The sequence below is a fragment of the Mytilus californianus genome, unplaced genomic scaffold (assembly GCF_021869535.1).
Source record: "Mytilus californianus isolate M0D057914Y unplaced genomic scaffold, xbMytCali1.0.p SCAF_5, whole genome shotgun sequence".
Lineage (NCBI taxonomy): Eukaryota > Metazoa > Mollusca > Bivalvia > Mytilida > Mytilidae > Mytilus > Mytilus californianus.
The window spans coordinates 92,926,884-92,950,875 of NW_026262701.1; the positions used below are offsets into that span (position 1 = coordinate 92,926,884).

General features: G+C 32.3%; 1 protein-coding gene across 10 annotated transcripts in view; it reads right to left on the reverse strand.

The window, feature by feature from the left end:
* Nucleotides 1-23,992, reverse strand: part of LOC127700196 (uncharacterized) — a 185,372-nt gene that overhangs the window by 134,095 nt on the left and 27,285 nt on the right. For 8 of the 10 annotated variants that reach the window (XR_007981486.1, XM_052203605.1, XM_052203604.1 and 5 more), the window contains exons 3-4: nt 21,637-21,984; nt 16,290-16,574 (exon numbers count right to left, since the gene is read on the reverse strand). Coding sequence is in view for 9 of the 10 variants with exons in the window: in XM_052203605.1 (XP_052059565.1) it covers nt 16,290-16,574; nt 21,637-21,984 (633 nt within the window). In the remaining variant the exon portion in view is untranslated. Of the gene's footprint in view, nt 1-5,466; nt 6,806-8,656; nt 8,691-10,582; nt 10,685-12,017; nt 12,402-16,289; nt 16,575-21,636; nt 21,985-23,992 lie in introns of those variants that run through there. The other 2 variants (XM_052203597.1, XM_052203596.1) reach the window with 1 other exon arrangement.

Below are 23,992 nucleotides of genomic sequence, written 5' to 3' on the forward strand. Positions count from 1 at the left end.
TTTGTCCATGTAAAGTTATTTGTAGATCTTGTCTTGCTGATAATTTTTGTTATTCAAAATTTCTGTCTATCTTTATAGTTTTCAAGTTATTATGCAAAAATAAAAAAAAAAGAAATTTGTAGCATTCGTGATTTAAGGATTAAGGAAGCATTTGTTTAAAGTTGACATAGTTGTTTCACAGGAGAATATTTTTGTAAAAGTTGACGGACGATGAAAGACCACGGAGACTAAGTGATTAGAAAAAATCATTTGGCCCTTTTGGACTGGTGAACTAAAAATTCAACAAAACCAACTGCCAGTCACAATGCCAGAAAGCATACAATAGTTACGTCTTCAGCATGTTCGCCATCGAAAACCAAAAACGCTTCTAGTCATTTATCAAAGACAAACTTTGTGATTGGAATAACACATAAGGACAGCAAAGGGAAACCAAACATCCTAAGCGATCAATTCACTTCAGTCTTCATATATAAGGGTATACAACGAACATTCAGGTGCGTTTCGGTACATCAATAATGTGTACTCAAACTACAATAAGTCATGAATCAACCAACAGTCGGAAGGCCTGATGACATATATGGTCGATTCATAAAGGAATTTGCCAAGGAGATTACACCACCGTTAGCTCTTATTTATGAAGCCTCAATTCATTAAATCAGAATGCCATTAGACAGAAAATATGCATACATAAACAATTATTTAAAAAGGGGGAACTGTAGCAATCATCCAGCTGAAAAACCGTTTCATTAAAAATAATCCGCTATGCGATCCTAGAGCATATCATATTCATCGTAGTCCTAAAACAACTTGATACACGTAACATTCAGAATAGCACGCTCCTGTGAATCATAACTGATTCAAACTGTTCCAGGCCTTGCTAATAGCCTCAACAACTACCAACAAGTTGATGCATAATCATGGATTTTAGCAAAGCCTTCTATAATGTTACTCATCAGAGAAACCTGCATAATTGTTGTAGATAATTGCCCCTTGTACCGTTATATCAGCAGTATTGAGGACACTGAAAAGTACAAGACGCTAAAGACTTTGATACTCTACTCTGCAAAGATGATAACCTGGCTTACAATGATTATGAAGACGAAATGCACATCTGGCGTATCTTTGATTTGTTTTTACAGGATTCAATCCTGATAAATATGAGGCCATCAATATCACAAACAAAGAGATCATGTATACATTTCGACTACAACATCCAAATACTTAGTCTAGCACATATAAAGCATGCAACATATCTGGGCCTGACCTTCAGCACCAATTCCTTATGTAAAAAGAAACATTGAAAATATATCGAAGACAAACTAGATATGTGTATTTCTTCGCGTCGTTGAAAATTCAGTTGCTGAAACAAGAACGTGAAAGTCCAATGCTAGTCAAACCATATATAGATAATATTGTACCCAGACATACAACAAACAGAACATAGACAAACTAGAACATGTTCAGTAAGTAAAGAGCAGCTCGATTTGTAAACCGTGACTACTTACAGCTATGTTATACAAACTGATCTTGGAACTCAAATGGTCAACACTAAAACAACGACGAAACACAATGATCTCTAAGATTGTGTACTGCCTAGTTTCTATTCCATCGCAACAAGTTTTGGTCACAGTTAAGAACGTCACAACCTGATGACACACAAAGATATCTAGCATTTCTCACTCAAGGATCAAGACACATCAGTTTTCCCACTTTTCCACAGCTATCCGAACTTGGAATACCCTGCAAGATATCTTAGATGTTGTTCCCACACTTGTGGCATATTTATAATGCGAATTCAGACTGAAGTTAAGATGCAGGCGGCTTTGGTTGTTAATTGTGAAACCAGATTCTTTTAAATCACAAGTGGTGAACCAATTAAAAAAATAAGAATGTAACTACCCTTGATTAACCGAGATTAAACATTTAATAAGTCAAACTTATATCACCGTACTTTGTGTGTTTCTAATGAATCAAGCCCTTTTAGCTAATTTTTAAGAAATTTGTCCGGAAGAGGTTGGTTCGTTAGGAATTTGTTTCCGTATCAACATTTCAACTAATTTCACATAAAACTATATAGGTCTTGTTCAATAAAGTAGAAGCTTCAAACTTTCAGTAAGAACTCAGTTTTTATTGATATTTGTTTTAATTAATACTATTTACTAGAACTTTCTTTGCAAAGTTACTAATAGTGTCCTTACGGAAAACATGCCAAGTACCGAAGAGTTCAATTTGGAAGGGCGACAATTTTTGTCACTAGTCTCCCATCGCATAATAAACGAAGAATCTTTATGAACAACAAACTTAATTGGTGAATAGCTGGAGAAAAATAGTTCTAAGCATTGTACGTATAAATTACTTAGAGTTTTACATAAACTATTTCAGGCTAGTTAATTCTGGATATCTTAATGTTGTGAACATTTTGTTGGGTTGTTGTCTCATTAATGTTCAATCACATATCCCTTAAACCGAATACATATGTATATTTCTATAACAAATTAAACAACTGCGGAGTTAACAAACTGGTTAAAGTTTGATTGAGGAACAACAGATAGTTATATGATTTCTGAACTATAATTGAGAAAACAGCTCATAATCAAAATAGCTCTTTACAAATTTAATACGTCCCAAGCATTATTCTAGAATTAATTTCATAAGAAACGCTTAGACCCAAAAGTAAAAAAAAACAGTATGTATTAGTACTTGAACACGTGAGCCAATAGACCAAAAAAGGATATTTAATAGTCAAATCCTATATATAGTCAAGTGTTTTTTAAATGAAATTCTATATTAATCAACGATGAATTGAGAAAAGTATGGTTGAAATAATACGAGTAATGAGTCTTGAAAGGAGGTTAAACTATAAATATGCATGTGTTGTTTTTTATTCTCCGAAAATGCCTCATTATAAGTTTGCTGTTAGATGATTTGGAAAATTATTTTAAATTAAGGAATATATCCCCCTCATTTAAAGCTCTTATTCCTTGCCCGGCTATAGATATACTTTTTTGTCCTTTTTGGTTTATAGCTCATTATCTTTTAATAAGCTTTGGATTTTCCTTTTCTTTCATGCCTCGAGCATCACTGAAGAGACATTGATTGTCGAAATCCCCATCTTGTGTAGAAAAAATTTGTACAGCTCAAACGAATGTAAACTATTTTATTTTTTACACACAAAAAAAAATAATAACTAAAACACTCGAATGAGATAAGTTTACTTACAGGACTGGTATAGTCGGGAATATATCAAATTACAAACAATATCCTTCAAATGCCAAATTTTAATTTGCTACCAAACATAAGATAAATGTTCAATCAATTATTAGTATATCAACTGAAAAGGAAAGTTATCTTTTGGTGTTTGCCTTCTATACAAAAAGCTATATATATATATATATGTATAAAGTACCTAGAAAATCAACCTAAAAATGTTAGAGTAGATCTGATTCTTTACTTTCTCCTCGAACGTAGCTTGAACCTGTATTTTTCACTTCTCCTTTCTCCGGCAACACCGCCTAGCATTGTGATGACGTATTATCCCCTCCTCTAACAATAGCTGACAAAAATCAGCTTTCGTTTCGGGATGTTTGTATATATATATAAATGCGATTTGTTAAATAATACTTTTCACTTTTTTGGTCTTTTGGAAAATGTTGTTTGTGCTGTATTTAGACCAAGAAATTTGTTTTACATGCACACGTATAAAAATTGCGGTTTTTATCCAACGCAATCATAGGTTTGAACGTTGTTTTCAATTGAGACTTGTATATATCCGATAAAGGATGTATGTCGTAGGATTATTTCATATTCAGTCGTATAAGAAAAAACAAATCAACTCTATACTGAATAGAGGAATCATTCAAAAACTGCTTCTACAGAGGCAGCTGGTTTGCAATATCGAATATTTTCAACTCTTTAACATAAATAGATTTCATAAATAATACTAAATGAAGGCAACAGTAGTATACCGCTGTTCGAAACTCATAAATCGATAGAGATAAAAACTAACCATGTGAATCAAAATTTTCTTAAACCTGTAAAAGGCGTCTTGTGGGTACCTGTGATCAAATCATACGCTATATATAAAAAAAAAATAAAACATATGATTAGTATAAAAACTTCGTGTTCATAGTAAAATTAATATATCGGCCGATAATGCATCACGTATCTGATAAGTTTCAGAAATAGAAGGTACGATTTTGAGTCAAATTGTCCTTAAATCAAATATATCTCAAAATGTTTCGTTTCTGAACTCTTACTAGAATTTACACGTCGATATTAAGCATCACATTTAATTCATATAGGCGAAGACTCAAGCCTTACTTATGCTTATAACTTTAAGTCGACGGGATGTCCAACTAAAAGGGGTTTATTATATATAAGGAGTAAACTACTTCTTATTAAAATCAAGTTCAAATGTCTCACCTAGGAGTGAAATGAGCACAATCACACCATGTATATTTTTGACACTTATCGCAGTATCCAGGAAGAAAAATATCCAACTGCAATATTTACCTTTATAGATAAAAATAGAGGTGGCAGATATCAAAGTCCAAATTAATTGATTAATTATTTGCATAAAATTCTCAAACGCTTAAAGATTAACAAGAAATGCATGGGCATCTAACTAATAATATTCATGATATATTACCTAAAACAATAATCCAATCACATCTTACTTAATACCCCGTGCTTTGCTTCGCATACATGTTTTATTCATTTCTTTAATAATCGTATTTTATGATATCCATTCACGATATTAGTAGATGTAGGATCGGAAAAGTATTAAACTCCGCTTCATAAATCGAAAAGTGAAAAATCTTTGAGCACATTAAGTAAAATGTCATTGGACAATAATACACACATTAGATCATAGAAATGTAAAGGAGACCGATGACTGATGGACAAGGGAAAAACAACCGAGGAGAATAATAGCTTATAAAAGTTTTTAATAACATTACTAAGTAGTTTCTTTTAATTTTAGTTTGCATTACAAATATAGAATTTTAAATGTAACTTCATACATGTGTATTGAAAGAATAATGCGATGTAATATGATAACCGAATGAGACAACTATCAACGAAAGTCCAAATGATGTGGATGTAAGCAACCATAGGTCACCTTGAGCTCATTTTCCATTGACTTCATGTTACTCAAACATACATATACACTGTGCATTCCGAATTCTGGACCTTAGCATAAAACTTAACCAAAACTCTTTAATTTAGCGTTGACTTTCGTCAAAAATGCTACACCTGGCAATATACCGTTCCTCTATGATTTGCAGTTGCTTATTGCAAAACTTAACGGGGACGAACGAACGAACGAACTGACCAAGTTGTGAACGGTCAAGTGCTATATCCAATTAAAAACTCATTGGTAAGGGGATACAAAAAAAAAATAAACAAATTATAGAAGCTTAATATATAATTATTTTAAAATGTTGTTATACGAACAAATTTCTCACGTACTAACCTCAATTTATTTTTCAATGCTTGTATTTGTTGCACCAACACGCAACTATTCTGTGTGATTACGAAATATGACCGGAAAGGTTTATGTAGAAAATATAAACGAATTTAATTGATACGCATATTTTCACGCATTTGAATAAAACACTATCAGTCAATAATGCCACGGACATAGCTGGTCGTGTGTATTTACAATGTAACAGGGGAACAAATCGAGAAAAACTCGAAAATTTTGGAAACAATACATAAAAATTATAACAGGAATTGCATAAAAATATTTTCAGTATGCCAGACCACACAAACCAACTCCACCGAGATCAACTTACACACACAGACATACTAATCGTAATCAGAGTAAACAGATTTTAGACGGAAATGGCATAAAAAGTGGGATTATGAGCCAATGTACGTCAATTTACCGGAGGGAATTATGTGGATAGGCGGTTGATAGCTAAGGAAATCATAAATCATAAAGGAAGAAAAAATTACAATGCTACGACTTTACAAACCCCTGAGAAAACACGAAAAAAAGTCTGGACAATACTACATAGAAAACATAGACCGAACAACATGAACCCCACCAACACCGGATGAAGGATGAATTTGAAAACCCGTTTGATTATTTGTGAAAAAATCTTTAATTCTTTGTACGGTTTCCATTAGTTTTTCATCCATTTTTTTACTTTAAAAGAATGGTATCAATGTAAAAGTGAATATCGGATTTAAAAAAAAAGACAAGTGATTTACTCTTTTGTTTACTTTTCATGGGTAACTTAAGTGGAGAGAACCAATATGAAATTGGGCAGAAGTGTACTTGATGTAGTAGTAGTTATTGTCGTAGTAAATCCTCTGTGAAAAAAGAATTTTAAGTAAATACTTGGAATAAGATATATCTAAGTGGGACATGAAATTACGCGTACATTAGAATCATCTTTTTGTTAACAAATTTTAGGTTCTTTTTAAACAGTTTTTGAAGTTTGGATAAATGTTCTACCATCTGTATTTGGTCGACCAAAAGCTTATGTAATGATTTTGATACGACGTCAACTACATTTTAACTACGCTTGCATTTTATTGTGTCTAGCTCAACGACAACCATAGCAACATAACCGAATGAGTTTCAAGTATGTTTTTGTGTTATATTGTTTCCTATTTTACAACATTAAAGAGCAGTTTATCTCCTTCCATCCGTTATACAGTTTTTTTTTGTATCTCGACGGCAGATTAAGACGTTAGTGAATTTTAATTATATTCACTGTTTTTGCCCTCTGCAGCTATGTTCATTGAATTATAAACGTGTTTTTCTGTATTTCTACTATTGACATCATCACAAATCCTGAAAATAAAAGTAAGAAATGTATATATGAACCGCTTACCTATCCATATCACATTGTGATGAGATGCATATACATTCAGTTGCTGTGTAATATTTTGGTTGTGATATATATTGATTTGTTATTGAGTGTACTTGATCGCTAGCCTGTAAACAATGAGATTTTGAGTTCTAGTCCTGCAAGTTGCAGGTGCGTTCGACTCCAATCAAAATTGACGTGGATTGTCAGTTTTCCTGCTGAAGGTTAGTGGTTCTTCTGGACACTCCGGCTTCCTCAATCAATCAAAACTGGCCTTCCCAAATAGCGAACAGTACTAAAAATGGCATAAAGCACCAATCAATCAACCATTTGAATCCGTATCCATGCAACCTTTAGTTAAACCTTCAGCTCTAGAGGAGTAACGCATATGCTAAGCATGTTCAGTTATTAAAAAAGAAAAAATGCCAACAACGAGAAGAGAAACAAAGGAGCCGCCGAAAGAACTATTTCATTGCCTGATTTGGTCCACGCAAAATCATCCATTTACTGGTAAAACGACGATTGACAATATTTTAGTCAGTGACACGAAATCAATCAATCATTGTTTATATTGTATACACATTTGACTGCAAATCATCCTTAAGGTATTTGTCGTTAGTTTTCTTAACTATCATCCAAACTATTCGTACCAGTTTGACGTTATTTTTAAAAACTTTTCCATACATTCTCGTCATATAACTTCTAAATTAAAACATCTTTTGCAGAAACTTTTTATATTTTTTTATAAACTACATGTTCCACCTTTAAAAAGCTAGTTTATTAGAAACATATGCTAATAATGTTCCAATGTATAAAAATGCACGGAAGTGATTTAAATATTTATTCTAGAAAATGGAGGCGAAAGAATTCTCATCAATAATACCAGACTTAACATTTGGTAAACCAGATGCAAGTCCCGTGAAGCTCGAGCCAGTTGGAAGGTAAAAATCAGATCTTAAGATGAAGAACACCGAAAACCCAAAACAATTCAAAATCTGACATTGGCCATCTATATGATAATAATGCTATGTGGTAATGCTGAATCGATTTTCGATGTGTCTGTTGTATTTCCTGACATTTTTGTAACATATCAACAAACTGAACCGGATTTTGAACATATAGGAAGACATGACTTCCCACTGACAAATTATTTTGATTTCGATCCAACCAGTGGTTGTTCGGACATCTACTTCTAAATGTAAACAGCAAATAATTATTTTAAAATCAATTTCGATTGAACTGACGCTCATTTACATCAGGCTAGCATATTAGTTTTACGTCCTTTTTTGGTCATACAGCTCTCCAACATTTTGGGTTTGTATACAAAGAGATCACATAAAAAATTGCTTAAGATAAAAAAAACCTGATCAGTTCCATTGAAACATATGATATATGTATAATGACATATCCAAAAGTTGTTTTGATACAACAATGAACAAAGATTTAAAATGAATTGTGAAAATGCTCATCAGGAGTTTTGTATTCCACAGCTGATAAAAACGTTTCGGTTTTGAAAAGCCGCTTTTCATACATCTATAATGTTTTGAATGAGTTTACACTTTAACTGTGAAATTAGTGTATTCGACAAACTTGAATGATCATCGATAAAGACCTTTAAGTTTTTGTAAGGGTGTTTCGCCTATTCTATTAAGAAAATGTCCAATTACAACAATATGACCATAATCGACTTTTCCCCTGTTCTTATCTTATTGTTTAATCTGCATCATTTTTGTTCTTGCATTTAAAAGGAAATGATGATTTTTGTAAAGATTTATAGAAATCAACTTGATGATATAACTATATTGAAGTGAAAATTAATGTAATTAATAACTTACTTATTATCCTTTCCCGTCTTGAATTTTACAATCCCTGAATAATAAAAAATAAATTGAATATCATGCCATTACTACCAACAATAATGCCATATTTCATACACTATGCAATAGCATTGGTACCTTTTAATGTTATAACTACTACTTAATTGATACTACTGATGTTGGTAATTTTATACTGTGATACTGGCATGAAGAAACAGAACTTCTCTTTTTGAAAATGCTGTTCAGAAATTTTGAAAATTTCATAAGTCGAAGACAAACTGACAATACCATGACAAAACTAGAAAAACGACGAAAAAGTACATCAGTCTAGAAAAACATAACATAGAAAAACCAAAGATGAGGATCACGAACCTAACCAAAACTTAGGTGTTCAAAAGCAGATCTTGCCCAAAATGTGATAAGGAGAAGTCGGTGGTGTATCATTCGAGGAAACGAGGACGGAATTATGGTAACGACTATCGGAACATATTCGTGGTCATCTGTGACATATATTGAATAACAATTAAACAATCGGTGATGGCGTCCATAAAACTTTCGAAGGGAAGACTTTAACTTCACCTTTTGAAATCCGTAGATGAAAGCAACCCTCTATCAAGACAAGAAAATCGTTATACGAAACTCAATCGTTGGATTATCGTATCAACTGGCAGATTTATATTCAACATGCGGGTGCTGTTAAAGTGTTGTTAAAACGAAATGGAAATTTTCTAGATGTGGATCAAAATACTTTAAAGATTGATGTAGCATGAGTATTTATATCTAATTTTGTATTACAACAGAATACCTTAATCGGTTAAGGCTGTGAGCTTCACAGCCTTAACTCATTAGGAAAAGTATCTGCGTCTTCTTTTTTGCGGTTAATCTATTGTCTGGTTTAGTTCTCAGCTGAATCCATCAGTATTTCCAAGTTATGATTCCAATTGAGATTATTGGATTAAAAAAAAAATATTTTCTCGGTATTTCGTGCAATTAAGGTAACACATTTCACACAGAAGTGCTATTGACAATATACAGGTCATAAGTAATAATAAAACTACTTTTCAAAGTTCTAAGCGGTGTGTTTTATATAGATATTAGAGTTGAAATGTGGCAATGTATGTATGTATTTATCATTGTCATGTATGTACACCCTCCGTACGTGATAAATCTAATTGTGTAATATGTTTTGCATTGTTTTATGTTTTTAAATATGAATTCTGTTCCAGAAATGTTTAGATACTTTTGACAACGTTATTTTTTTTACGTATCAAATATTAATCAGACACCTTAAAACTAGTTTGTTTAAACGTTATAGTCTCTCTCAAATTCCTTCACCAGTTTTTTTAACAGATATATCAAGAGCTTAATTATTGTGTCCACACCTGTCTGTTTTTGAAATCCGTATGTTGAGTTCTGTTTATTTTAGTCGTTGGATTGCTTGACGTATTACTCATATCTTTTATTTTAAAGTAAGTAAACAAATAACTAACTTTTACTTTTTTTTTAAGTAACGATTGCCCGATATATTATATAGTTTTATGTCTGTTTGTTCTTTCACTCAAAGGAATTAACCCCATATACAATAAAAAAAAAACATGTGCGTTATGATAATATACTTCAAGAAGCTACCTTAAAATTATTTAGGGAGTCATATTGGACAATGAATACATTATTGTCAAAGATATGCTCTTCAACTTTGAACTTTATTTAGCCTTTTTAACTTTTTTTTATTCGAGCATCACTGATGAGTCTTTTGTAGACGAAACGGGCGTCTGGTGCAAATACAAAATTTCAATCCTGGTATCTATGATGAGTTTATTTACATAGAGGGTTGTTTTTTAGACAGGACTCAGGTAAAACAGTTTTTAAATCAGAAAAAAACACATCAAAAGAGAAACACCAGTTTAGCTTCAGAAATGGTAAGCTAGATATATCATATTTTACCTTTTTGATGTAATATATATAAACTTATTATTTCTCCAAGTTGCAGAACACTTAATACTACTACCAAGGCAACTAATATTGGAATCACCATAGTTGAACATTCTACAAAAATATCATTAAATATTGAAGTATAGATTTATAAATAAGTGATACACCATCACCATAAATTAGAATTCTAGAAGATGAATTTTGTATTAAAAGTCAGTGTTGGAGAAAGCTAAATGCATTGCCAATCTTATCAATTGATTATGAGACAATATCCTTCATTCAAGGGCAATTATGTGGACATTTACTGACTGACTTTAAAACGCAACTCATATAATTATTTTTATTTTCCTTCTTTTAAAGACGTGGCGTTGTTACTATAGGTGGTCATTAAAAATTACTGTCTGCGTCTACGGTTGTTGTAAGGACTGGAAGGGGAGTTTCTGACGTAAAATTATCTAACAACAACATGTTTACTTATTCCTACCTGCTTCAGTCTTATGACCCGATTCAAATTTTCTTTGCTTTGTCTCGTCAATATGTAAATGCAACAATTGTATACGGATTTAAGTGTCAGTAGGGATTCAAAGAAATATTTCACGAAGAAATCATTGTTGGTTTTTTAAATCCAGTGTCTAAGAAATCCGTTATTCGTCAATAATCTGGTATGCCAGTTGCTCAGGTTAGTCAAGCAATGAATGTTTAAACCAAAAAGAAGTATGGTGAGCATCAATAATAGTAATATGAAGCTTAATCATGATTTGAGTATTACATTTTAACGTCGGTCGATGTATTTGAAGATCTTACCCAGCAGATTATTTTGGCCTTTTAAAGTTTCTATCTATGTATTATCATTTTAAAGATGATAGATAAAAACACAAAAAGATGGCATTTAAGGATATTATGTCATATTAAGAGTCAAACAACGGTTTCGGTAATCCGACTTATTTCTAGATTTTGTCTTCTATATCATGTTTGCTATTTAAAAATTTAAACGTTCACTCTATCTGTTAAGTATAATAGTCAATATTGGAAAAAAACTGCTAGCAACGTCATTTAATGGCAATAACACCCATAAGGAGTCAAATGACAATTTTCGCTATGGTGAAATATTTGCAGATCTGGTCTTGCTGCCAATTAAACCAGCTATCTTTATATTGTAGTTTTCCGAATAAAATGGAAACCTCAAAAATTGGAAACAAATCGTCAATTAATGGCAATAACTGCTAAAAGGGTCGACTAATGATTTAAGCTATGTTGGCTCTTTTTTAGATATTGTCTGGTTGATTATTTTAAGGTTATTTATACTTTAAATTGTTTTACAATATTTAAACAGTCATCCTTACATACTATTTTCATATATATATTCTAAGCTAAATGTTATTGATGATTCCTAACAGGCGTCTGCCCAAATAGCTCTACAGATGAAATGAAATCATTTAATGAGTACCTTGATCTCTCTTTGTACTGGATGTATTTGGTGTGGTAAAAACTGTCTCTGTCTTTCTACTGGATGTATCTTGTGTGGTATCAAATGTCTCTATCTTTGAACTGGATGTATTTGGTGTGGTAAAAACTGTCTCTGTCTTTGTACTGGATGTATTGGGTGTGGGAAAAACTGTCTCTGTCTTTGAACTGGATGTATTTGGTGTGGTAAAAACTGTCTCTGTCTTTGTACTGGATGTATTTGGTGTGGTAAAAACTATCTCTGTCTTTGTACTGGATGTATTTGGTGTGGTAAAAATTGTCTCTGTCTTTGTACTGGATTTATACGGTGTGGTAAAAACTGTCTCTGTCTTTGTCATTGTCGTGGAATAAATTGTAGTGGTAAAGTCTGTTGAGGAAATTTAACGAATGATGAAATCTTATTTGCTGCTGTAAAATACTTATCTCATCTTTATAATTGTAGTAAAAATGAAATTGGTATAACAAAAATATAATATCAGTATATGTCATAATTCAATATGAATCTTTACCTGTACAGTACCACGTAAAAAAGGAATGTCATTTACATTTATGACACAAAATCCCTACTCGCACTGCAAAATTCAGCCGTTCAATAGGGACCTTTGAGTAATTTCTTATAATTTAGTTGTTTAAAAAAGTCATATTTTCTTGTTTGTTAAATTTATTGACATTGTATCAAAATATACACACTATGTGCTGTTTTTTTAGGTATAAAAACTCATCAAGATTACCAGGCTCATAATTTTTTACGCCAGACTCCCGTTTTGTCTAAAACAGAATAATCAGTGACGCTTGAATCAAATAATTATAAAGACCAAACAACTTACGAAATTGAAGAGCATTGAGGACCCAAAGTTCAAAAAAATTGCCAAATACAACAATGGTAAATGCAAAATTATGAAGAACAAAAGAGACAAAATCATTGATCGAAGAAAGAAACACATTATCTACGACAAAAAAAAACCAAAAAAACCGAACGACCGGAAAATAATATATCATTACACGACATTTCGCATACAACCTAAAACTTCACAACACAAAGTCCAATCAAACCGTGTCCGTGAACTCTGGGAGTGTCAGCAATTCCTGCTTAACATGTTATACCGGTCTTGTTACTCTTGTTAAAATTTATCATAATAAGATAAACATTAAGCTGGTAATATTATAGCATACTAGTAAATGTCTCTGACATATTTTCAAACGTGTAACCAGTACACATATATTCTTTAGTCATTTTTCACTACTGTATGACCATATGAAAAAGTGCTTTCAAATGTCAGGATTTGAACGTTCCAGATAAAGGTAAATCCAGAAAAGCGCTTCGGACGCGCAAAATCTATGAAGTGTTTTTTTCGTTTAAAATGAAACAAAATTTTTATTATAAGAGTTGGTCAAGACCGTGGCAAACATTTCAAGAATTTAACAGCACAAAAAAGCACAAAATCTTAAGCAAAAACATCCGAACCCTTTCAACAAAAATAGGGATTTGATTGATAAAACGAGAAATTGATTCTACGAAAAAAAAAGCAATCTGGTAGACACTGTGTAGCAAAGTGATTCTTATGACAATAAAATGCTTGAATCATTCATGCTATTCAATTGTGGAAATCGGGATTTTGACAAGTGGTGAGTAACTGCGAGCACTATTTGAGCAATACTTTGTGTCTCTCACTAGTTAATGTTACATCAATGTCCAGTGTTAGGTGAAATTTGTAAATGGGTTGTCAGATTATTTTCGACTTATCAGTTTGAATGTCCCTTCGGTACCTTTCACTTCTCTTTGTACACTCACAATTATATTTAATCCAACCATATTATTTATTTACGTGTCCCAAGAAAGAGTCTGTTATAGTTGTTAAAGGAGATGTTGTGTGATTGCGAATGAGACGACAAATTCAAAACATGTGCTCACTGAAACAACATGTATTTTAACTAATATCATATCAAATAGACTCACGTTTCTGATATATTACCAAATTTGTAAACGACCAGTTCAAGAGTATTCTCTAGCCATACTATATATATGACTGCATGTGTTGCTTTCAAATGTTTAGGTTTAAATGTATCTAATGAATGTAAATCCAGAAGTAAATTAGCGCTTTCGGTGAACAGAAAGAGCTCAACAATCTCAAGACACGGACTCATTGAGTTTTATCCGCGTTTACTATTAGCTAAAATGAATGTTATTATAGTGCGTACGTGTTCGAAAATATATACCATCATCGAGTATGCTCGAGACCAAGAGAAGAGTGGTTATCTTGACAACAGTAACATTTCGATGGGTAAAAATATATGTTGCAACAATATACTCTCATTTTTTTGAAAAGTTTTTACCAATATTTTGTGATTTATGTTTTATGTCTCTATCAATCAATACTTACATACTTATTGTATATTCTATAATTCACCTAAATATATATTTGACTTTTGTCTCATTCTTTATTATAACCAGTACTCTTCAAGGTCATTTAAGATTGCATTTTTGCAGTAAATTTTGTACCTATTTGAATGTGTATAAAGTTCTTCATGTTGAATATCTGTCCATTTAATCTGTACTGTGCCATACGCATATAGTTGTCTTTTTCATTTACCGTTATTGAACGGTGTGGTCGTTTGTGTAATTATGTATACCTATATTTTTGTATGTGTATTGAGCTGTTCATGCTGGATTTTGGTTCATCAAAACTGTTCTGTGCCACACATATATAGAAGAGGGACGAAAGATACCAGAGGGACAGTCAAACTCATAGATCGAAAACAAACTGACAACGCCATGGCCAAAAATAAAAAGACAAACATACAATTAATAGTACAGATGACACAACAAAGAAAACTAAAGACTAAGCAACACGAACCCCACCAATAACTGTGGGTGATCTCATTTGCTTCGGAAGGGTAAGCAGATCCTGCTCCACATGTGGCACCCTTAGTGTTGCTTATGTTATAACAAATCCGGTAAAAAGTCTAGTTCGGTAGGTCACAGTCATTCGTGAAAAGGGAAGGGTATTGTAGTTATGACATAAGGAACATATCTGAAATCAACTGTGAAACAGTTATTCCATAACGGTCAACCAACTCGTGATGGCGTCCGTAAAATTTACGAAGGGATGATTTCAACTTCGCCATTCGGAAGTCTTGGTTTAATAGCTTCCTTGTGCGCAGCAATTCTCTATCAAGGAAATCATGATGGGAAATACAAGCCCGGGAATATCGTATCAATTGGGAGATATATACTCCGTATGCAGGCGCTGCTGGAATGTTGATATATAGAAATGGAGAGTTCACAATTAGGAAGCTGAAATCATCTCTTTTGTCGTAAAGTTTTGTTTTCAACCGACCCTCATTGTCAATTTCTAGATGTAAGTCAAGACATGAGGCTGACTTAACTGTATCTGTAGTATCCTTTATCTCTAGTTCAATGGGATAGATTCGTTCAACATAGTCACCAAATTTTGTATTATTTAGTGAGAGAACATCATCTGTATAGTGAAACGTAAAGTTAAAGGACATTGCTAACTTTTTATCTTTCTTCCTAAGAAGTTCCTGTATGAAGTCAGCCACATAATAATAACGAAACAAGTCGGCAAGAAGAGGGCACAATTGGTTCCCATTGGAATTCCGACAGTTTGTTGAAAAACACGTCCTCCAAACGTAACAAATATGTTGTCAATTAAGAAATCAAGTATCTTGATAATGTCAGTTTCAGAGAATTTTTTTTTTGAATCAGAGTGATTCTTTACAAAGTAGGATTTATCCCTCTCCAAGACAAAATACTTGTATCTACGTTTGCCATTATTTTTAATGAAACAAAGTAATACCAACTCTTTCAATTTGTCTTTTAGTTTGGAATGGGGAATACTTGTGTAAAGTGTAGAAAAAACAAATGTTTTAATACTATTGCAAGATGAGAGAGTCTTAGATTGTATGTACTCTAAAAGATCTTTGGAATTTTTTAGTATCCACATCTGATTCACGCCACCTCTAGAATAGGCAGTTTCACAATAACTTTGGAGCCCGGCTTTGATTGCTGATAAAAAAGATGTTAATAATTTAGAAAGAGGTTTCGTGGAGCACTTGGAAGACCAAGCAATATACCGTTGTTTGTAAGGACACTTATGTAGTTTAGGTATCCAATACAGCGATGGAAGATCCAGTTCTTCATCTTTGGTTGAAATTCCAAAGGAACATTGAACAGAGTTATCTGTTTCACTTACAACCGCATTATTAATATATCTGTGTGTGTTTTGAAACTCACCTATTTGTATGTGTATAGAATTGTTCATGTTGAATGTTCGTCCATTAAAACTGTTCTGTGCTACACATATGTAGTTATCTGTTTTATCAACCACAACATTATTAATGACATACGTAGGACCAGTCCATAATGGTACACTCGTGTTGAATTCTTTGTACCACGTATAACCTGTGTTTATTATAATAGGATTTCCATCTGATGAACAAGTCAGAGTAATGGGTCCTGCTCCTTCAGTAAATGTTGGAATGATAGGAGACTTTGTTACTTGAACATTTCTTACACTATCTGTAAAGAAAAATGATAGAAATATTGTTATACGTGACTTGCTTGTTAACGAGTTATGTGCACTGCTTCTTTGGGAAATTTTGGGTTTGCAGGAGACTTATTGAGTTGTATATTTCTAACAACACTATATGTTAAAAATGACTTACTTGTGCAATTCTGACAATATGTGTTTAAAAGAAGCTTAAATAATCGTGCATTCCTCAGGCTCTTTGTAGTAGATAAATAGAGACTAAAATCGTTTAATTTAAATTATCTAACAACTTACAATTTCTTTACTCCACTTTTTCCACACAAACCTTTCCTACGTGTTCCTTATCAATTTTTGTTTCGTGTTTCTTCAATTAAACTCAGACGAATATCAATTTGTGTGAACTGGAAGTAAGTTTTGTTATAATAATAATAATAATAAATAAAATTCTTTATTTAACGAAGGTAACACATTTAACAATGACATGTTAATCTTCCATGAGGTCTTCAAAAACTATTAATACAAATAGAAAAGACAAAAATACAAACAAAATAAAATACATAATACAGTTATATATAGCAGCTTAAATATTGAATAAGTACATATGCATTCAATAGAAGAAGAAACAATACATTAGAATTGGGCATCTTCATTCTGTACAGTTAGAAAAAAGTAAAATCACAAAAATACTGAACTCCGAGGAAAATTAAAAACGGAAAGTCCCTAATCAAATGGCAAAATCAAATGATAAAACACATCAAACGAATGGACAACTGTTATATTCCTGACTTGGTACAGGCATTTTCAAATGTAGAAATTGGTGGATTGAACCTGATTTTATAGCGCTAAACCTCTCACTTGTACGACAGTCGCAGCAATTTCCATGATATTGACAATGATGCATGAACAAAATGTCACAAATAGGGGTACAAAAACAACACGGACCCGACCAAAAACTAGGGGTGATTTCATGTGCTCCGGAAGGGGAAGCAGATCCTGCTCCTTATGTGGCACCCATCGTATTGATCATGTTGTTACAAAGCCGTTAAATAGTCTAATTCGGTAGGTCACATTCGTGAAAAGGGAAGCGGATTGTAGTTACGACATAAGGAACATATCCGATATCATCTGTACAACGAATATTCCATAACGGTCAACCAACTCGTGATGGCGTCCGTAATATTTACGAAGTGATGATTACAACTTCACCATTTAGATCTCTTGGTTTAAAAATGAAAAGGTCACAATTGGGAAGCTGAAATCATCTCTTTTGTCGTAAAGTTGTGTTTTCAACCGACCCTTCAATTTCTAGATATAAGTCCTAATCAAATGGCAAAATCAAAAGCTCAAACACATCAAACGAATGGATAACAACTGTCATATTCCTGATTTGGTACAGGCATTTTCTTATGTAGAAAATGGTGGATTGAACCTGGTTTTATAGCGCTAAACCTCTCACTTGTATAGTGTTTGAAATAGTTTAAACATTTGATCTTAAATGTATCTAAATTACTTATTGCTTTAATATTATTTGGTAAATTATTCCAGGTAATAAGACCAGAATATTTAAATGTTCTTTTTAAAAATTCAGAATTAGGTCTTGGTACAAGAAGAAGTCTTGATGTTGTCGACCTGAGACAATAATTATAAAGATCAGTACAAGCAGTAAATTTAAAAGATAGATAATCAGGTGCCAGACCATTCATACATTCAAACATTAACCCAGCTTGAAAATATTGTATCCTCGTAAATATAGTCATCCGTGCAAGCTTTTTAAACATTAATGTTGATGGAAAATCAAAAGAAACAGATAAAACTAATCTTGCAGCACGTGTTTGGAGCTTATGTATCCTCTCCAGATTACATTTTGTGGTAAAACACAATACTGTACAACAGTTGTCAATAATGGGTAATATATAGCTATTGTAAAAAAGAATAAGACCATTTAATGGTAAATAACGTTTCAACCTTTTTAACAGGTATATTCTGGTTGAAATAGTTTCGCATATCTTATCAATTTGATTTGACCATGATAGATTTTTATCCTTATGAATTCCAAGAAGTTTTTCAACTTCAACATTATCTAAAGTGATATTATCTTGTGATAAAACACATAAACATTCATTGCAGCATTCCAGTTTTCTGTCTGATCCAACAAGCATACATTTTGATTTCTTGCTATTTATCATCATATCATTTTCTTTACACCATTTATTAACATTGTCTAAATCTTTATGCAAACATATATTTACGACATAAGGAACATATCCGATATCATCTGTATAACGAATATTCCATAACGGTCAACCAACTCGTGATGGCGTCCGTAATATTTACGAAGTGATGATTACAACTTCACCATTTGGATCTCAATTTACAATAGATTTAGATGACAAATGCAAAGTTGTATCATCAGCATATAGATCAGATTCAGTATATTCTAAGGTTAATGGTAAGTCATTGATTTAAATAAGGAACAATAAAGGTCCAAGTATAGAACCTTGAAGAACTCCAAAAGTTACAGTTTTATATTCTGATTCAGTTGTTCCTAACTTAACCTTTTGCATTATCTGAGAGAGGTATGATGAAAACCATCGTTGACTCATCGATACCATTGTTGACTCATCGATACGTCAACTTCTGCACGGTTGTGAAATCGATGCGCAAGAATGTAATTTTACATATTTACAGACACTATCATGACTATTTGCTCTGCTATTATCAACTAAATTTGTTTGAAATCAACATTAGGTGGTGTGGTATAGTTGTCAATTTCAATTGATATATTCAATTTAATTCCACCTTATGTAATAATGTTTTACTTTGATTGGATGAGAGAAATGGTATTTTCACACATTTTCTATATATTGAGATTTGCTTTTCTCTGCCAGTGTATTTGTCGTAGGGAATTCCATGTGCCAGGGTATTTGCTAGCAAATACCACGGTAGATGGGGAAAACCATGTCTTAAAATAACGTGACGTTCGAAGACCTCTAAACTTTTCGTTGAGATGGATACAAAGAACGTTCGGTGGATTTAACAATTATATCATGCTTACAAGGAGTATTCGCCAAAATACCGTTTTCGAGGTAAACAAATTTCTCTCGCCTACCGGCTCTGGAAATTTGTTTACCTCTAAACCGGTATTTATGGCAAAAACTTCTTGTAAGCATGATACCTGTATACAATTGAATCAGAGTTCATGATCAAACTCACTAAAGACCAGTCTAAATTGCATGTAATTGATAAATCCATCAACACTAACCGTTATCTTGATTATAATTTTTCGTTAATTAATCAAGAATTGTCTAAATATACTGCCAAAATTTATCCAAAGGAACTTACTTCAAAAATAAATGATAATAACTTTCATTTCCTAGATTTAGAAATTTTAGTTTTAAACTACAATTTACGACAAAAGGGACGATTTTTCGTTCCCTATTGTTAATTTTCCTTTTTTGGACGGTGATGTTCCTTTGGCACCCACTTACGGTGTTTATATATGACAACTTGTTCGCTATGCCCATGTCTGTTTTGGATTTCAATGAACTTAATCATCTATGTATTACTGGTAAATTATGAAGTCAGGGATTTCGTTACTACAAATTACTTAAAATCTTTACTAAATTCTTCCATAGGTATAAAGATTTTGTTTTTAAATTTGGTTGTACCAGTATTTCAAACGGTAAAGCACATCCTCATTTTTACGGAGATGTTGTTTACGGAGCACGAAATTTGGGAACGATCCGCGTGATCTTATCGATCCTTTAAATAAACTTATTCTAAAACTTTCAACCCACCGTTTTTTTTTTCTTAAGTCAGGAATATGGCAATTGTAACCACATAGTCCGTTTTTATGTATGTTGGCGTTTGTTTTTATAGCAGTTCAGTGTTTTTGTTGTTCCGTTTTGTTTCCTCCTATAGTTGATGTGTTTCCCTCAGTTTTGGTTTGTGACCCGGATTTGTTTCAGTTAAATCGATTTATGACTATTGAACAGCGGTGTACTACTATTGCCTTTATTTACCAATTCAACACTGTAATTAGACCTGTGAATATTGTTTTCATTTGTATTAATATTGATTTTGTTATCAGTAAATGAAAATCAAACTAAATATTATTTTAATATACATAATATGCACATTCATGGCTCTACAATCTGTCAATACCTGTATCTTGGCATTGCACAAGGTCGTGTTTTTCTCTAACTATTTATGACGTCTTTATACTTAATCCATTGGATGATGGATATGTAATGATTTATATTTTAGTCTTAGATGCATAATTTTTTTTATTAGTTGTTATTGGCTTTGAACTAGCTCTCATTAACTGCGAGTACTCTCAGATCTGTACTTACTGTCATTCTGAAGTTTGGATGTTTAAGTACCCGTCCACGTCAACTGTGTGTTTTTGTTAGATGTATTTCTATTTGTATTCATCTGATGAGTTAAGCCTTTTTGAACTGATTTTTATAGTTTGTTTTATGTTGTACTGTTACATCACTGACCGGGTTTAGGGGAAAGGTTGGCCTTTAAACTAGTTTAACCCCGCCACATTATTTATGTGCTTTTCCCAAGTCAGGAGCCTGTAATTCAGTGGTTTTCGTTTCATGCTGTGTAACATATGTGTTTTTCGATCATTATGACGACATAAATTAGGTTGGTAGGTTTCTCAATTGAATTGTTTTGCATTTGTTATTTCGTGGCCTTTTATAGCTGACTATGCGGTATGGGCTTTGCTCATTGTTGAAGCCGTACGGTGACCTATAGTTGTTAATTTTTTGTGTCATTTGGTCTTGTGGAGAGTTGTCTCATTGGCAATCATACCACATCTTCTTATTTTTATATTATCCCAAAAAGTTACATTCAGTAGTGTAGTCTATCTAAGGGAGTTCAGAAGTTTTATCTCATCAGAAACATTCAGACTAATGATTCACATTTGACTTGATTTTCCATATTGCAACATTTAAATATTAATCAAATCTTCTACATTTCCTCCTCTTGTGTCATTATTCTAGACTTATCCAGTCTATAATTCTACTCATTTATTGACAGAATTTTACCCCTGCATCAACACATTTTATTTTAACAACTTACAATAAACCTTTATGGGGTTAGTCTGTTGGTATAACTCCTGTGGAACATTTTGATAAATAACCTGGCATCTAACTACAGCATTATTATCTAGTTGTTCCATCTCCAGTGTCAGCTGACTGGTACCATTAAATGAACAGTTTCCTGGCATCTGCACAACTGTAGTGTTTTGTGATTCGTATGGTGTTTCCTGTATAGTATCACCATTAGAGTTATATCTGTATCTCACCCATCTGAATTTGCCTTGTGGTTTCCCAACATTACCCGTACATGTAAAGACAACATTGTTTCCTTCTTCTATTCCAGCTGATGGTATATATGATGGTTCACTGTCTGGTTTTTCTGGATTACCTGTTAACAATATTTAAATTGTTTTGTTTTAAATTAGGCCGTTCGTTTGGATTGAGTTGTTTCATATTTTTCATGCCAGGGCCCTTAATAGCCGACCTTACGGTATTGGTTTTCTCATTTTTGAAGGCTGTAAGGTTGACTATAATTGCTAACATCCACTTCATTTGAACTTTGGTGGATAGTTGTCTTATTGGCAATCATACCACATCTCCTTATTTTTATATAGTTACTAAATTGTTTGCATTCAAAGTACTGTAAATGATAGATAAATGAACTTAGTATCAAGTTATTACCATTTAACCCTGATATAAACTTTATGTCATTAATCTTTGATTTTCCTGTTTAAGAAAAAAAAACACTAAAAATGTAAAATGTATCAAAAAAACACCTTATATAAAATTTAGGAAAGGATAAGGATACTTGTTTTTTTTCTGCTAACATTTAGATTATTTTTTTCAGTTCTCTTTTTGTCTCTCTGACATAACGAATGACAAGCTAAAAATATGCTGTGGAAACGTCATAATGATAAAATGATATTTTGGTAAGAAATAAGTAGGTATAAATTAACCAAATACGATATTTAAATTTCTAGTTCAGCACACGCATGGCATTTATTTCCAAATGAGGCCAAAAATTATGACATATTTTGGTCTATTTAGGAATTATATTACTTCCTTGTGCGAAGGTTAATGTAATTGCAGTTCATGTCGCTTCTACTCAGTGCTGCCGCACAGCTATAGTATCAGTTCTTCCTTTTTCTAGCCCTATGAAATAACGAGTCAAACAACTAGTATCATATACAAATACAATTATTTTCATTGATGACGAAGAGCTGTAAACAAATTCTGATTAAAATTTAACGTGTAATTAAAAGCAGTGCATGTTTTAGCTTTTTAATCCGCAATTTGACTGTAAATAGCTATAACATGTACATGGTCACTGGAATAAATGTACTTTTAGAAAGTGCATTTTAGTAATTGCAGATCATACATAAGTATATGTATAAGTATATGAAAAGTGTACAAAAAAAAAACAATATTAAAAAAGGAAATAATAATTGTAAGAAGCTGTAAAAATTTCGGATAACTGATATCCTACATCAGTATGATTATGATGATGTGAAATAAGTCATATCAATCTAACCTGATTTAACTAAAACAATCTTTATAGTTATACAATTAAAAACCAAACAAGGCTTGTATACTTCTAAAATTTCAAAAATGAGGTTACTTAATAAGTGTTAACTGCAGAGACTGCATAGATATGCATCTGAAACGAACAGTGATGCACACTATAAATTGGTACAATTCTAAAATTTCACAGGTGATGGAAGTTACGTAATTACAACAGAGACTGCGCAGAAATACATTCCCAATAAATAGAACTGACAGAACTGCTATAATATTTCAAACTCATATTGTAAATGACTATAAATGCATGTTCAATTGTGAGTTTTAATGACACTAAAATGGGAGAGTTTCTTTACAGTTACGATAGGGGCACCAATATTGATATATATATATACTCATATCTGTATGTGGGGTGCACGTGTGTATATTTATTTCTAGTGTCTATATACATTGTATGAGAATATGTATGTATGTTGGTAAATATGCTTTGGTGTTATATGCTTTCGTTATTTTTTTCTTCTCTTTAATTATTATTACTATTGTTCCTTTTTTTTGTCTATTTTCTATTTTATACAACCGATACACAAATTCAAAAAACAAAACGTACAAATTGTCGTACAAAATTTTGAGATTCACAGATTTTTCTTTATATACTTATTATGGTGTTCTCGACAAAAAGTTGTTTTTTTTTGTTTTGTTTTTTTTTTTGGGGGGGGGGGGGGGGGGCTGAGTTAACTGTTATTAAAAAAAAATTTTTTTTTAAAGCTGCTTTGATATGTTGCTCAATGCTAATTTTCACCAAATGTTGGCATTTTTCTTATTATTAATCAATAATAGATTTCCGATGGCAAACATTATCAGCTAGACATGATCTGCAA